This window comes from Micromys minutus (genome assembly GCF_963924665.1).
Source record: "Micromys minutus genome assembly, chromosome: 10".
Lineage (NCBI taxonomy): Eukaryota > Metazoa > Chordata > Mammalia > Rodentia > Muridae > Micromys > Micromys minutus.
In genome coordinates, this window is record NC_137979.1 from 44,593,245 (window position 1) to 44,608,887 (window position 15,643).

General features: G+C 45.3%; 2 protein-coding genes across 2 annotated transcripts; both read right to left on the reverse strand.

Moving 5' to 3' along the window:
* Positions 1 to 438: 438 nt before the first annotated feature.
* Positions 439 to 3,162, reverse strand: SPMAP1 (sperm microtubule associated protein 1; the record flags this gene model as incomplete). The annotated part of the gene is made up of 3 exons (XM_080922502.1): positions 439 to 619; positions 1,233 to 1,336; positions 2,956 to 3,162. 3 exons carry the CDS (start codon positions 3,160 to 3,162, stop codon positions 439 to 441), a joined length of 492 nt encoding a protein of 163 aa, XP_080778628.1.
* Positions 3,163 to 5,052: 1,890 nt separating this feature from the next.
* Positions 5,053 to 8,376, reverse strand: RPL23 (ribosomal protein L23). Its single transcript, XM_080922270.1, has 5 exons — positions 8,303 to 8,376; positions 7,759 to 7,842; positions 7,273 to 7,401; positions 5,258 to 5,371; positions 5,053 to 5,174 (listed from the first exon to the last, which is right to left on the reverse strand). Exons 1-5 carry the CDS (start codon positions 8,313 to 8,315, stop codon positions 5,092 to 5,094), a joined length of 423 nt encoding a protein of 140 aa, XP_080778396.1. The 5' UTR covers positions 8,316 to 8,376; the 3' UTR covers positions 5,053 to 5,091.
* Positions 8,377 to 15,643: the final 7,267 nt, after the last annotated feature.

Consider the following 15,643-nt stretch of genomic DNA (forward strand, 5'->3'; position numbering starts at 1 on the left):
AATTGTCATACACAGTTTCCTTCCCTGTTCTTGATGTAAACAATAGCCAGCTTCTGACCTACTAGTGCTTCTGGAAGTGCTTTGTGGAGAGCTGAACTCGCACTTAGTACTAGCTAAGGAGGGAGCTCATTGGCAAAATGTTAGTTTCCCATGCACTAGACCACGGGTCTAATCCCTGGCCCTGCCGGGGGTGGGGGATGGACAAGTATGGCCCCTTTTCGTCATCCAATCTAGAAGGAAACAGAAGCTTCCTTGATTTTCTCCACTGCAGAGATGAAGCTGAGGGTGCAGAACCCAACTCGTTCCCTCCTCCCACCCCAGGTAAGAAAGAGCACACCTGGAGACACAAATGCAATGTTTAAAAATATAGAATATCATTGACAGTTCATCTAAACATCTGTCTTGAAGATGCAGGTCAAAACCTGTGACGCAATGTCTTCAAAAAATGGGAAATGGCGTGACTTCTCCGAACACTGATGTGCACTGGCGGAGGGCTGGGGTGTTCCGGCGGTAGCCAAATCGACCATTTAAACCGGTGGTGATCACCTTCAGATTGGCGTTGTAGTAGTCATGCCCACTCACCTGCTGGAGGGAATGCCCTTGGGGGAGAGGAGAGGGGCTGAGCCTACCACAGCGTGCTCTCGCCTTCCCCATTTAAACCCAGTAGCTCCCATCACCAGAGCGGGATGCCTACTCCTCGGAGACCCCTGGCCCCTTGAAAGAAACCAAGGGCAGTGAGGTCCAGGAGAGAGATGTCCTAGAAATCAAACCCTATCTCAGGTACGTCTACAAGAGAACTGAGAGTCCTACGTGCTAGATCTGGACATGTAAGAATTTCCCCCCTTGCCTCTATCCTATCCAGAGAAAATAGATGAGATCAGCCAGAGTATCAGTAGAGGGGACACTATACACACACACACACACACACACACACACACACACACACACACCACACCAAACCAGGCTTCAGAGTGGGCAGAGGTGAAACCCAACTCCCATCTTAGCTTTTCCCAGCAAATCAATTTAAAATGATGAATTGTACCACAGGGATAAAATGAGGCTGAGCAGTCCATGACACACAGTAGGTGTTCAGAAGTGAATGGTACACTAATGGCTATTGTTCACAATCGGCAGGATACAGTCCTTGACCCCTTTTCCTCCAACCACGCCTCTCTGTAGCCCCACCTCTCTAAGCTCCTGGGTTCGCACACGTTTGGACAGTGAGGTAGTACTTGCCTGCTCCTGCCCAGTTTCTCCTATTGAGATATCTCTGTCCTTGACCAAAAATGTGGAAATAATCCACCATCCAGCCATCCCTTCCAGTACCTCCATGATCCTGAAAACAAAGGAAAGAAAAGATCATCAGTTTGGATGTCCCATGGAGTGAGATGGGAACCTCCTGGGGCTTCTTTGGGGAAGGGCAAGCGTTCCGAAGACAGATTATATACATAATGATCCAGACAGGCAGGTAAGAGCTCTGTTGCTGCACAGTCTGGATCCTAAGTCCAGTACTGCCATTAGCAAGCTGTGTGATCAGAGGCCAATTACATAGCTTCTCTGCCCTCACTTTTCCTCATTAGTAACCAACGGGGAAGCTGCCATGAGGTTTCCATGGCTTACTTTATACGTGTCTTACTTTAGATAAAAGGCCTGCCAAGGTAAAGGCTAAATACACATATTTTGTTATATATTGTTGGTTATTTTTCTCAAGATGAGGTGCTCACGTAGCTCAGAGGAAGTATTAAGCCTATTTAGTATGACCTTGAACTCACCTCCCTGACCCCACCTTCACCTCTCTCAGGAGCATACACCTCACCAAAAAAAGGAAGAGAGAAGGGAGTGGGGGGAGAAGGAAGGAAATAATTAAATAAACGAAATTCAAGTTAGCTACTAATCCCAAAGTTCAGGAGGCAGAGGAAAAGGATTGTTTCATGTTAGAGACTAGTTTGAACTACACAGCCCAGACTGTGGCTCCAAAGCAAAAACCAAACCAAATAAATAAAACTGACATTCTTAGACATGCACATCTCTGGCTCCTGTTATCAAAGTGACAAGGAGACAGATTATATGTGTCTACACACAGGCACATACAATATTGTGAACCACAGAAACCCCCCAGATCTGTTCCTAGTGCAATCTGGGAGGTCCTTTTTGCCTTCAGATCACTGAAATTAACATATACTGAAGACAAAAATGGAGGCATGGCAGTAATGTGGGCTGGAGCCCTGCTTTCCAAGCCATTAGTTTTGTTCTTATGGGGGTTGTAGGCAGGTAGTGGACCAGTAAGCTACATCCTTAGCCCCATTCCCAGGCACTGGACTGAGGATCACTAGAGCTTCAGCTCAAGGACAGCTTGGGATACAGGAAGCTACATCAAAACGAGAAGTAAAAAAAAAAGTGTTGGGAGAAAATGAACTGTCAGTCAACAGCCTGAGACCAAGTACTGAGGAGGGATGTCTGCAGACTGAGCTCACAGGTGCAGGCCAGCCTTAACCCCGTGACTCTAACAGCATAGGACAGGGCAATCCCCTTGTATAGACGCCACACGATAATCCCCTTTGGGTCACAAAGCTCATTGGTAGTTTCTGTGGGTTTTGAAGATCCTTCAGTGAGATCACGACTAAGCCATCCCTCTACCCAGTGACTTCACAAAGGCAAAGAAACCTATTTGTCCGGAGAGAGGCTTTGCGCCCTAGCCTCCCCTCGTAGAAACAAGAAATAAGACTGTAAATGGGTGGGGGTTCTGGGTAGGAAGGCTCACGTGAGCTCAGCACAACCACTCATCCTTTCACTAATTCACCAAGACAGCCGCAGGGTGCCGGCCTCAGCAGCGTCCTGCAGCACAAGGCCCAGAATTAGAGGGTTGCAAAACTTCGAAGTCCGGGGCCACCAGAGCCAAACCCCGCGAGCTGACTACCTGAAGGTGCAGGAGCTCTGGGATGCTCCCATACCTACCTGATCAGTTTTCCGCAAAATGGGCGGGACCACGCGGCTCCGGAAGTACCGGCGTGTGTGGTGGTCCAGTTGAGGATTATAAGGTGGAATTGCCGACCACATTTTGGGCCTCGAGATGCTGTAGGCTTGGGCCGTTGTGCTCACAGCCACCCCATCTAAAACAAAACCTTTTTCGAGTCTCAGAGGACTGTCAAAACAACGAGCCATCCGCAGCCTTGGAGTCTGAGGGCTTTCTGAGGTAGAGAGCCTTGGGTGGAGACTTCAATGATCATTGTTACGTCCACCAATTACCTCCCTGAGACACAAACCCTATTGTTATTTCAGGGTCCCCACCACGCCCATCTTATAGGGATGCTGAGACTTAGCCCAAGGAAGGCTTTATGCTTTAGAGAGGAAAGCACTCTATCAAACTACTACATCCGCAGTCTTTTGCTCTTACATTTTAACATTTATGTGAGTCTAGGTGTGCCCGAGCGGGAGTTGAGTGGTAGCCGACCTGGTGATAGTGGCAGGGCAGAGGCAGGTGGATCTCTGTAGTTCCAAGACAACCAGGATTACACAAAGCCACAGTGAACCAAGAAAAAAAAAATGGTAATGGGATAATTCCTCTGCAAAGCAGTGAGCCCAACATGTCCAGCCTCTACACTCAGGCCTTCCCCAAAGAAATCTAGTATCGATTTTATCACAATTCAGAGAATCCCCTTGGAACCGTCATAACTTCAGTCTAAGTAGCTAAAGGTTTGGAAGGGTGTATGCAAACGGGGCATGGTGGTATTTGGAAAATGGTTGCCTTGAATGCTACCCTCAACAATTTGAAGTCAGCCTGATATAGTTCAGATTGCCCCCTTCCTTACCCCTGACTAAACTAGTTGCAGAACCTAAAACCAGAATTCAACTCCTCCTAGTGTTGCTATTACAGGCAGGTGCCGTACCTGGAACCAACTCCTTACTCAGCACTTTCACTCGGCTTTTTCCAGCTGGAGAACACAGCTAAGGGGCTGGAGAGATGGCTCAGTGGCTAAGAGCACTGGCTGCTCTTCCAGAGGCCCCGCGGTCAATTCCCAGCAACATGGTGGCTCACAACCATCTATAATGAAACCCAATGGTTTCTTCTGCTGTCTCTGAACAGTGAGTACTCATATACATAAAAAAATAGTTAAGGACATTTATACGTTCATTTCTTTTCCCAGCTCTAGGGAGGTAGAGACCTACCTCCTAAAGTCTAAAGACTTCGAGGTCAGCCTTGAAATATAAAAGGTACACACAAAGCCTGGTAGACCACATTAGAAAAAAGGCTTGCCATGCGTAGACTTATCACAGCGCTGGAGGAATGCTGCCTACTCTATAGGACTCAAATGGCACCTGTAACTCCAGTTAGAGGATGACTTCCTCTGGCCCAAGGGTACTGAACACACTGATGGCATTAGAAACTCATTCCAGCACTCACAAATTCAGCAGAAGCCAGCTAAATACAGCAGACAGTGCTACTCATCACCGGGTTGGCCCTGATCTGTCTGCTAGGTGGATGGACACCCTTATGCAGGGGACTACTTTCTATACACTTTGTTCTGTGGACACTATTTTCCATTCTTAAAAGCTAAGAGGTTCACAAGCACCTTAACCAACCACACCCGCGGCCTGGTGATCACTGGCATCTGCCCTCAAGCAGCGGCTCCTGCACACAGCACTCCTCTAAGTGGTTATCCAGTCGCACATTACTTTCAAGACTGTTCTCACTGAAGCGCACTCACTCGAGAATCAAAGGATGAACTCTATTTTAGAGGCCCAAAACACAAAGATAATTGTACATGCATGTTTTTGCTTGCATGTTTATCTGTGTATCATGTGTGCCGGATCCCAGCAGAGACCTGAAAGAGGGCATTGTTTATTTTTAACTGGAGTTACAGCCACCATGTGGGCACTGAGATACAAGCCTTGTCCTCTAGAATAAGTAATGATCATTATAGCTATCCATTTGGACAGCCCTTTAAGATAAACCTTAATCCGGAAAGTGATGTTTTGCAAAAGCTGAAATTTAGAAGTTTCCTTCTGCAAAGCTGAATTGGTAAAGGTGTTAAGACCAGTTCTCAGAGCAAAGACTTTTTAATGAATATATTTTACAAATTCACTGGAGAATCATGCAATGCTTCCAGCATTGGATGCAATCCTGGGCCACAAGTCTGCACACTCCTTTGCAACTGGACCCGTGATAGCAGAACCTGCATGGAAGAGAAGACAGGTCAGACAGGTTCCTAGTCACCCAGCAGAGACATACAGACAGACAGTTGAAACATCTTCATACCTTTCATCTCGCCTTTATTGTTTACTATGACCCCCGCATTATCTTCAAAATAAAGAAACACCCCATCTTTTCTTCTATATGACTTTCGTTGTCGAATTACCACTGCCGGATGAACTAAGGACAAAAAGAAAAGGGCAGTAGTTACTAAGCAGAAAAACCTCTCTAGACAATGCTCAATCACCATGAGATTTTCATCACTTACCAGCAAGAGTAAGAATTAATACAAACAGCCAACACCCCTTAAATGGCCAGTTTTGTACATTAGAAATGTTCCTTCCAAGGATAATTCCAACATATAATGCAGGCATGATTCACCTGCTATGCCTCCCCACACACCTACAACCGAAATATACAGGCTTCCCCTACAAATCATGCATTCTCTGACCTACAAATATTAGTTACATCGAATAAAATTATATTTCCAAGTGTCACATACATACAAACACCTTGCTTGCCAACCAAAGATTCAAAGACAAGCCATCTCTAGTGCTTGCCATTTATCAATCTATGTAGCCAGGACTGTTACTGTGAGGCAGTTCCACTTAGTTTTAAACTGACTTTGCCCAAGTTGCCCCTTATGAAATCATCTCTGAAAAAAGTGGCATTTGCATTTTTAAAAGAGCTGTTTAAAAGGTACGTTGTTGTAATGGATCAGAACATAACTATATAGCCAACTCTACAGGGACTATTTAGAAAACTGTACAACCATTTAAAATGGTCTGAACATCTACTAGTTGCTTACAGAGTCACATGATAATGGCCCATTAATGAAGAAAACTTTAAGACTGGATCACCTTGGGGCCTTACTGAAGTCAGACAGGACAACAGCAATCTGAACCATCTCTTTAAAAGTTCAAGAGCTGGAAGATGAGGTCTCATTAGTACCCACAAGTGCTTTTCTTTCTTTGTTAGGGACTCTTCAAGGATTTCCACACTAGGTCTACCATCTATTTACTCAGGTAGGGGCTGGAGAGGTGGCTCAACCATCTGTTACGAGATCTATCTGATCCCCTCTTCTGGTGTCTGAAGACAGCTGACAGCTATAATGTACTTATATGTATTAAATAAATAAACTTTAAAGTTACCCAGGCAAGCCTTGAACTTACAATTTCCCTGCCTAGGTCTCCAGAACAGCCGGAGTTAAGTCTGGTACCACCTTTAAAGCCACACATCAGAAAAACAAAACAAAAAAAACCCACTGAACCAAGCCTGCCACTTTATGACACACACTAAGAATATCCCCACTACTGGAGACAACAGTACGTGGGGGACATGCTCTTCTCTTCTCTGACAGCTTCCTGACCCACCAACCAGGACCTGGAAGTGTTCTGAAAAGAGGATAAGCCCTGGCAGACCAGGACACATTCAGCCACATCACTCCCTCACGTGCTGTTAAAGGGAAAAGTGGAAGATTCTGAACTAAATCCCAAGAGCACACTGGTGCTGGTGGAAGCCAAACATTGCTATGAAACACAACCTGACACACATTTGTGCTATACCAGAGCACGGCTAGAGCAGCTCTGGAGAAGACACTCAATTGCACTCAGCACTTGGGAAGCAGAGGTGGGTAGACCCGAGCTCAAGGCTAGCCAAGCCTACAGTAAGATCCTGCCACGAAAGAGTCCACGAAAGAGTTCTACAACCAGACCACTCAAAAGAGCGGTTCTGAGGCCTGTCCTTCAACCAAATGGGGATCTTGTCTGGTAAGAAGACTAGGTAGTCTACTGCTGAAGAACTTAGGCAGGTAAGTGGCAGATTAAACAAGATGGGTAAAGACGCTAATTAGAGAAACAAGCAAGCTGCTCCACAAACCACAGCAGCCAGGCATGTGGCTTTGCCGATTAGCTCGACACTGAAGTTCAGTTTGTGACCAAGTCTTGTATCAAACAGCAGGAGCAGTTATTGATCTCGCAGCCTCTCAAATGTCTAAGTTATTGAGGAGTCTCGATAGCCACAGAACAACATCCCATTTTCTAATACCTGGATATGACCTAGGAGCCTTCCTCCCTACTCACCCTTTTTCCTTAGCTCTGGTTTGCCTTTCTTAACTGTGGCCATCACCATGTCACCCACACCAGCAGCAGGAAGTCTGTTCAGGCGTCCCTTGATTCCCTTTACAGAGATGATGTACAAGTTTTTGGCTCCTATAAAAGACAACAACAAAAAGTTCTACATGAGACAGCAGTATCGTCAATATGGGGTCAGCCTGGGCTGCACACCAAGTAACTGAGAAAGGAGAAACACAAGCAAACAAACCAATCCAAACCAAGTTATTTTTTAAAATGCTTCCCAAGCCCCCTCACCCATGGGGTTTGCAAGCAATCTTTCCGAAGTATCTTGTCACAACACCGATTGAAGTCGAACAACACAGCATGTTGCCACTTCACCCAAAAGTGGTGTTTTCACTCTGCCCCTTCTTGACGGCTCAGTGGGTCACAAGCAAAAGGCTCACTGAGTGCTTTTAAAAGGGGACCGTGGCAGGACGCAGTATAAGGCCTCACCTGTGTTGTCAGCACAGTTGATTACTGCTCCTACCGGAAGACCCAGAGAAATCCGGAATTTCGCTCCGGAGGACCCACCACGTCCTGCGGGGAGGGAAACAAACAGAGTAAGGGGGCCATAGTTCGTCTCGGCTCCGGACTTTAATAACCCACTGCATAAGCTTTGGCAAAGACTAGCCTCTTCCCGACTACCATTTGTCATATATCCTGGCCGTCCCCTAAATTTCCATCCTCCTGTTGAGGTTAAGGAGACCGGTCGACTCCAACCCGGTCTCCACTTTTACATCGTTATCATTACAATGCGGTCGAAGACAGGGCGACCCACCGTCTCCGTTCGGCCCCACGCTCCGATCCTTTCTAGCTCAACGCCAACTCCGCCGCCCTCCTCTTTCGAGGTTCTCCCAGGGCCTCTGCGGGGCCCCATGTTCTCCCTCTCCCGCCCGGGGACTGCAAACCATCGCCGCCGCGGGGGGCCGTCGCTACAGCGCGAGCCAGCCGTCCAGTGTGGCGGATGCCAGCGGATCCCCAAACCCAAAATCCTCACCTCGCTTCGACATCTTGAGCGTCCGGAAAGAGTCAGAAAGGAAGTTAGTACAAGGGACACTGGGATATGAACTGGATGCCCCGCCCACCCGGGCACGTGATCGGGTCTCCTCAAGTCCGCCTCCCTTCCCTGGTCGCAGCTTTATGACGCAAAAGTCCCGGGCCTATTTGGGACAGCTCTGGATGTGAAAGCTGCAGTTGAGTTACGTAGGCGTGCGTAATTTTGGGTCTCTTCCCAAGGCCTCGGAAATAATTGGGGATATAGAGACATTGCCTTTTGTCTTTTTTAATTTGCCCAGCAGCTTCTTTTGAGCTCCGTTGCCAAGCCCTTCTCTGGGTAACAGGAATTCTTGGTGTGGGCGCGAGGGTTCTCGCCGGTAATCCCGGCATTCTGGGAGCTAAGCAGGAGGATGGCGGCGATTTCGACGTCACCCGAGATGCCCATGAGATCTTTTCTCAAAACAAATGAATACATAAGTAAAAATAAATTGTTCTGTAAGGGTTCCCAAAGAACAGACTGAGATGGGACAAGAGCAAGCTCAGAAGGGTTTCATTTGACTATGGAACAATTAAGTGGAGCGCTACAGATGAGTCCATCTGTGTGCTTGGTACCCCGACATTCTCTTGTTATGAGAATTAACAATACTTTGTATTAGTGACATTCACACAGCCGGCCAGACAACCACTTGGTATCTTGTTCTTAATTATTTTTAAACTTATCCCACAGCTTAGTGAACGCCTGATTGGCTCTGTTGCTTCTTAAAGATCTGCGGAATGTCATAAAGTTTAAATATAGTATAGTTTATGTTTGCTTATAGTATAAACAAGATGGACATGTTTTAATTTATTAATTGCCCCTTTTACAACCTCAACCTCTCCCTATTTTTCTAGCCTCTTACCTTCTGTTGATACATTCATTCAGATATGTGTTGAATACCTACTTTAGGCCAGATTCTGTCCAGATTACATGAGGGAATAAAATAGAGCATTATTCTTGCCTTTATGGTGGATTTTACTGTCTGCTAGGGCAGAGGTTGGAGGCAGGTAATAGATACTAAGTAACGGGAATAATTGTGAGAGTCCTAGTATATAGCTTGTTAAATGGGACAAAGTCTTATGAAGAAAAGACAGTAAGATATGGAGAGGTAAAGAGACAGATTGCAATAGAAACAGTGCCTGACAGTTAGTTTGTCATCTCACCTATTCAGAGGATATCCCAAGTTCAAGGCCACCCTGAACAATGTAGAGACCCTATCTGAAAATCCCAAGTAAAAAAAAAGTCTAGGGTTACCTCTCAGTGGTGGAATACATGCCTAACATATGCAAGATTTTTGGTTGTTTTGGTTTTTTGAGACAGGGATTTTAAGTGTAGCTGGTACTGTCCTGCAACTACCCCTGTAGACCAGGTTGGCCTCAAACTCAAACATTCACCTGCCTCCGCCTGGTGGGACAAGATATGTGCCGCTGCAGCCACCAACGGACAGTGCATGCAAGCTTTTAGGTTCAGTACCCAATACTAGAGAAAAAAAGTGTGGCATTTCATTTCTCTCTCTCTCTCTCTCTCTCTCTCTCTCTCTCTCTGTGTGTGTGTGTGTGTGTGTGTGTGTGTGTGTAAAATCATGAAACCATAGCTATAAAAAATGGTCCCATGAGTAAAGGTGCTTGCTTTGTAAGCCAGACCACTGAATTTGATCCCCAGAATCCTTATAAAGGTGGAAGGAAAGAACCAATTCCATAAAGTTGTCTTTTGACCAGGGTTCTGACACTCACTTCTGGCTCTGTAGGCATCAGGCAACTATGTAGCGCATATATAGAAAGGTGGACAAACACTCATATACATAAAAATCAAATAAAGATTGGAAAATAGAGAACAACAGAAATGGACTAGAGAGAGTTTCATGTGCCACTGTAGAAATGTGGTATTTACTGAGAAATGAGGAACTTTGGCCTGACTTCAAGCCACAATAGGGCACTGGCTTACTAATAAAGTCAGATCAGAGGAAGATTGCTAGAAGCCACTATTCACAAAGGAAGTGATTGATTTGGACTAGCGGGAGAGCTAATGTGATGGAACGAGGGCCTGGATTCATTTGGAGATGAAACAAAAAGAAATGTAGAATGCAAAACAAAAAAAAAAGCCACTCTGGCTGTGGTGGGCAATGGTGGTTCACACCTTTAATCACAGCATTCCGGAGGCAGAGGTAGCGAGATCTCAGTGAATTCACAGCCAGCCTGGTCTTAGCTATGCCAGGAAAGCCAGAGCCACACAGAGAAATCTTGTCTCAGAAAGCAAAACAAAAAGAAAGAAAAAGAAAAACAGAAGAGCCAAGCTGTGTGTTGGCCTTGAGAAGGCATTGCCACAAACCAACTAACCAACATAGAGAAGAACATGGGAGAGCGGTTCTGTATCTGTCTCTGTTGTTAGGAGCTGTCTTTTTGGTTATGGCTCCAATCAGTGTGCCAACTTAAAAAAAAAAAAAAAAAAAAAAAAAAAGAGGGACACATTATATTCATCTCTTTCCCACGCACCCAGACTTAATCACCAAGGTCTATAGACTTGACTCTCCCTGAAATGTTGAACCAGGCATCCCAAGGTCTGCCTTTGATTTAATGCTACTGCAGCAGCTTCTAAATGATTTAACCTCAGCCTTCATTGCTTTAAGACTCTGCTGGGTGGGAGCCACGGGTTACAGTGCAGACGCGGCCAAGTCCAAGAACACACAACCAGTCCCACAAATGGTACAGACATGGCATCAAGAAACCCCGGTCACAAAGATACAAATCTTTTAAGGGGGTTGACCCCAAGTTCCTGGGGGACATGCACTTTGCCAAGAAGCACAACCAAGAAAGGCCTGAAGAAGATGCAGGTCAACAATGCAAAGGCAGTGAGCGCACACGCAGAGGCTTCAAGGCCCTTGTGAAGCCTGAGGCCATCAAGCCCAAGATGCCAAAGAGCCCCAGCTGCAAAGTCAGCCCTCTTGCTTTCATCGTTCACCCTGAGCTTGGGAAGAGGATTCGAAGCCACATGGCCAAGGGTCGTAGGCTCTGCCAACCAAAGCCCAAGGTTCAAACCAAGGCAGAGGCCAAAGCTTCAGCTAAGGCCCAGGCTTTGGCTCCAGCTCAGGCTCCCAAAGGTGACCAGGCCCCTTCGAAGGCTCCATAGAGAAGGCTCCTGCCAATGTGAAGACAGACAAATTGCTGTGACACACCCATTGCAGATGACTAGTGTCCTGTGCTGTTTTCACAAATTAACGAGACAAGAAAAAATTTTAAAAAGTCTGTGCTGGCCCCTCTGGGTCTTAAATAACTTTTTTTTCTTTTCTTCTTTTTAAGATTTATTTATTTTATGTGAGTACACTGTAGCTATTTTCAGACACTCTAGAAGAGGGTATAGGATCCCATTACAGATGGATGTGCCGAATTTGCTCCAGACATTGTTCGTATTGTCTTGAACTCACTCTGTGATCCAGGCAGGACTTGAACTTGTGATCTTCCTGTTTCAGCCTCCAGAGTAGTTGGAATTGTAGACCTGTGCCACCATGCTCAGCTTATTTTTTTTTTTTTTTTTTTTTTTTTTTTTTTGAGACAAGGTCTCACTATTATGTAGCCCTGGCTGGCCTGGAACAAGGTATTGCCCAAGTTATTCTCTATAGTAAGTTGAAGACCAATGACTGTAACTTGTTCCCCAGCCTAGAGAAAATTAGAGGAAAGAGAAAAAACAAGCAGAGGCGTGGAGTAAATATTAAAAATGGCTTGTTCTTTTACCGGCCCCCACAGTCTCACTCCAGTGTGGAGCTGAGCACACACGTTCGGTCCCCACACCACTAGCACTCCAGGCATTCTCTAAGAACTCTGGTACCCACTGCAATCCAACAGTATTTTTTAGTATTAGCCACGTTCTCTTTTGTTCGCCTCCCCTTCCTCCTCTTCCCCGCCCTCTTCATCACCTTCAAACCTTCTTCACCGGTGTCTTCTAATCCTTCTCCATCATCATCTTATTTCTTCTTTCCCTTCTCCATCTTTATCATCCATATCAGGAGCCAAATAGTATTGCTTTGGCCAGATGTCTCTATTTTTTGAGACAGGGGTGTTCTGTAGCTCTGGTTTTCTGAATGACATTGAACTTGCCTCTACCTACAGAGTGCTGGAATTGAAGGTGTGCACCATAGTCTTAGAGTTTCTATTGTTGTGATGAAACAACATGACCAAAAGCAACTTGGGGAGGAAAAGGTTGATATGGCTTACACGTCCACATCACTGTTCATCATTGGAGGAAGTCAAGCTTGGCAGGAAGTCAAGCAGGACAGGAGCCTGAAGGCAGGGGTCATGCAGGAGCCAAGAGATTCTTTTTTTCCACTGGACCTTGAAGATGAATCACCACTCTCATATGGATGAAGTTCTTTGGAAAGAATTTATTTATTCATTCATTTGTTTGAGACAGGGTTTCTCTGTGTAGCCTCAGCTGTCCTGAAACTTCCACTGTAGACCAGGCTGGTTTCTAAGTCAGAGAGCTGCCTGACCCTTCTTCTCTAGTACTGGGCTCCAAGTCGTGCGCCACCACTGCCCAGCCTTTCTTTTCTTTTCTTTCTTTCTTTCTTTCTTTTTTTTTTTTTAAGATTTATTTATTTATTATATATAAGTACACTGTAGCTGTCTTCAGTCACACCAGAAGAGGGCTTCAGATCTCATTACAGATGGTTGTGAGCCACCATGTGGTTGCTGGGAATTGAACTCAGGACCTCTGGAAGAGCAGTCAGTGCTCTTAACTGCTGAGCCATCTCTCCAGCCCCAGGAAATACTTTCTTACTTCAAGAGGGAAAAACAGGGCACAATCAAAGCAAAACAAAACCAAATTCCAACCATCCAATGTCTGGGATCCACTCAAGATCTGGAATCTTCCAAAGGGCTTGGGTCACTTCTCTGCTCTCTGCAGCACACACAGCTTGTCTTCTAGGTTCCAGTCCACAGTTGCTGCTGTTCCTGGTGTTCATCTCATGATGCTGGCATCTCCAAAGCCTGCTGTCACCAATAGTCTCTCATAGGTTCTCTTCACAGTGCCAAACCCCAACTTCTCTGCACGACCCCTTCAGTCCTGGGTCTTCAACTGCCACAGAGGTTGCACCTTCACAGAGGGCCTCTCCTAGCCTCTCACAGTGCCAAATGCCAGCTGCTCCTCATAACTCCCTCATGCCTTCAAAATCAGTACCACCCAGGTGACTTTTATACATCACCAAGTCTGGCTGCCAACATGAGGTACAATGTGGCTGCCTCTGGAACACAACTTCTCTGTGCTCTGAGGAAACACTTCCCAGAAGACTTCACCTCAGCGATGCTGGTCTCTTCTTAATCACCATTCATTTCCTAGCTCCAGCTGACCAGCATCAATTGTTCCAGTACCACAAAGGTTTCCCTGTAGTGGTACTTAATCTCAGGTTTCTTAAGCAGGTTTCTTAATCCCAGCTGATTCTTCAGCCCCACTTAACCAGAATGCAGAGCCTTAATCAAAATAGAAAACAGTCCTGGCAGAGTCTTTAATCATCCTTCTGAAATATCACAAGCCAGGCCTTGGTCTTCTGCATCAGATCCCATTACAGATTGATTGTGGGTCTCCATATGGTTGCTGGGAATTGAACTCAGGACCTGTGGAAGAGCAATCAGAGTTTTTAACTGCTGAGCCTTCCCTGAAACCCAAGACAAGACTCTTACACAGAAGAACCCTTTTTTGGAAAGCCAAAACAAACAAACAAAAATAAAAACAACAACAGCAAACAAAACAAACAACAACAACAACAAAAAGAAAACCACTCTCCACAAAAAAAGGGAGAGCAACTTGGGTACTCATTGTTAATATAGTTAAGATGAATACCGCCCTACTTTCCTGACCTGTCCTACAACCAATTTTATCCCTGATTAGCATACAAATAAATGAGACTCAGACTATGGTTATTTTATTTGGCTTTGACACTTACGGGGGTGGGGGGGTAGCCCCTAATCTCTTTTTCTAAGTGCTGGCCTGGCTGCCTCCCCATTGTGCATCTAAGATACTTGCTGTTTCTCCTGGCCACCTTATGGTCACTTGGCCCTCCTTTCATTCTTCCTACCTTCTGGTCTCTCCTCTCTCTTCCCCACTCCCTAACCAGGTAAGTCAAAACCCATACACCTCTAATCCCTCCAGTAATTGGCTGTAGCCAATTTTATATAACCAACAGTTTTACATCTCTGTGAAGCCAGCCTGGTCTACATAATGAGTTCCAGGCCAATTAAAGCTACATAAGGAAACCTTATTTCAACAACAACAATGTCGCGACCATTTTGGAATTTTGGTTTCTTAAACAAACCAACCCCACAGGAATGGGTTACGGGGCTGCTTTAGATTGTCCACAGCAGCTGACAAGGATCTACCTCATGTTCTGGCGGGGTGGGAGGTGGGGGGGGCTAGAAGTTGGGGTGTGGAAACAACAAAAAATTGCCAGATGCAGATAGTTTCTGTGATCATGAAATTTTTTAGAGATTATATAAATGCTAGGGGCCCAGAGAGCTGGGGTGGGTTGTTGGTGGGTTGTTGTTGGTGGGTTGGTGGTGGGTTGTTGGATGGTGTTGATTACCTTGATTTTTTAAGTAGTCACGTGCAAAGAGGAAGAAATTGAATATCTTGGTGAAGATCAAACTTACCCCAAGAAACTCAATATCCTTAATCAGCAGGAAGTAGACTAATAGTAATGTCATCCCCTTTTTGATCCCTGACTTTATTCAGGGATTTCTTTCCTTTCCTCTCTCTCTCTCTCTCTCTCTCTTTTTTTTTTTTTTTTTTTTTTTTTTTTTTGTTTCTCTTATCTGGTGTTAGGGGGTTGAAAGGGTGAAAGAAAAGGGGTGGAGAAGGGTGGAAGAAAGACCTCACAAAGTAGCAAAAGGCAAACAAAACAACAAAAACAGTATTTAGATGTATTTCTTTCTATTGGTGTTTTTTTGCATATGCATGTACCACAGTGTGCCTGGTTGAAGGGGCATCAGAGCCCCTGAGTTGGAGTTATAGATGGTTATGAGTCAATATGTGAATACTAGAGCTGAGTTTGGACCCTCTGAAATGGCAACAAAGAGCTTTTAATTGATGAACCATCTTTCGGGTCCCCATAGATGGTTTTTCCTTTTAATTCTATTGCCTAGGACTTTAAGTGTAGTGTGCAAAACCAGAACTCAAAACACCCAACACCCAGTTTATTGACATTAAACGTTACCCATTAAAAAATTGTAGAGCCAAGTTTCTTTAGTTAGATTTCTTTCTTTTTTAATTTATTTTTAATTTTTTGAGGCAGGCAGGGTTTCTCTGTGTCACCCTGGCTGT

Coding starts and splice junctions, on each gene's coding strand:
- RPL23 (XM_080922270.1), bottom strand. Junction 7,402..7,758: donor CAACTGTGCTGACAACACAG/GTGAGGCCTTAT, acceptor TGTCTTTTATAG/GAGCCAAAAACTTGTACATC. Junction 5,175..5,257: donor CAATAAAGGCGAGATGAAAG/GTATGAAGATGT, acceptor TCTTCCATGCAG/GTTCTGCTATCACGGGTCCA.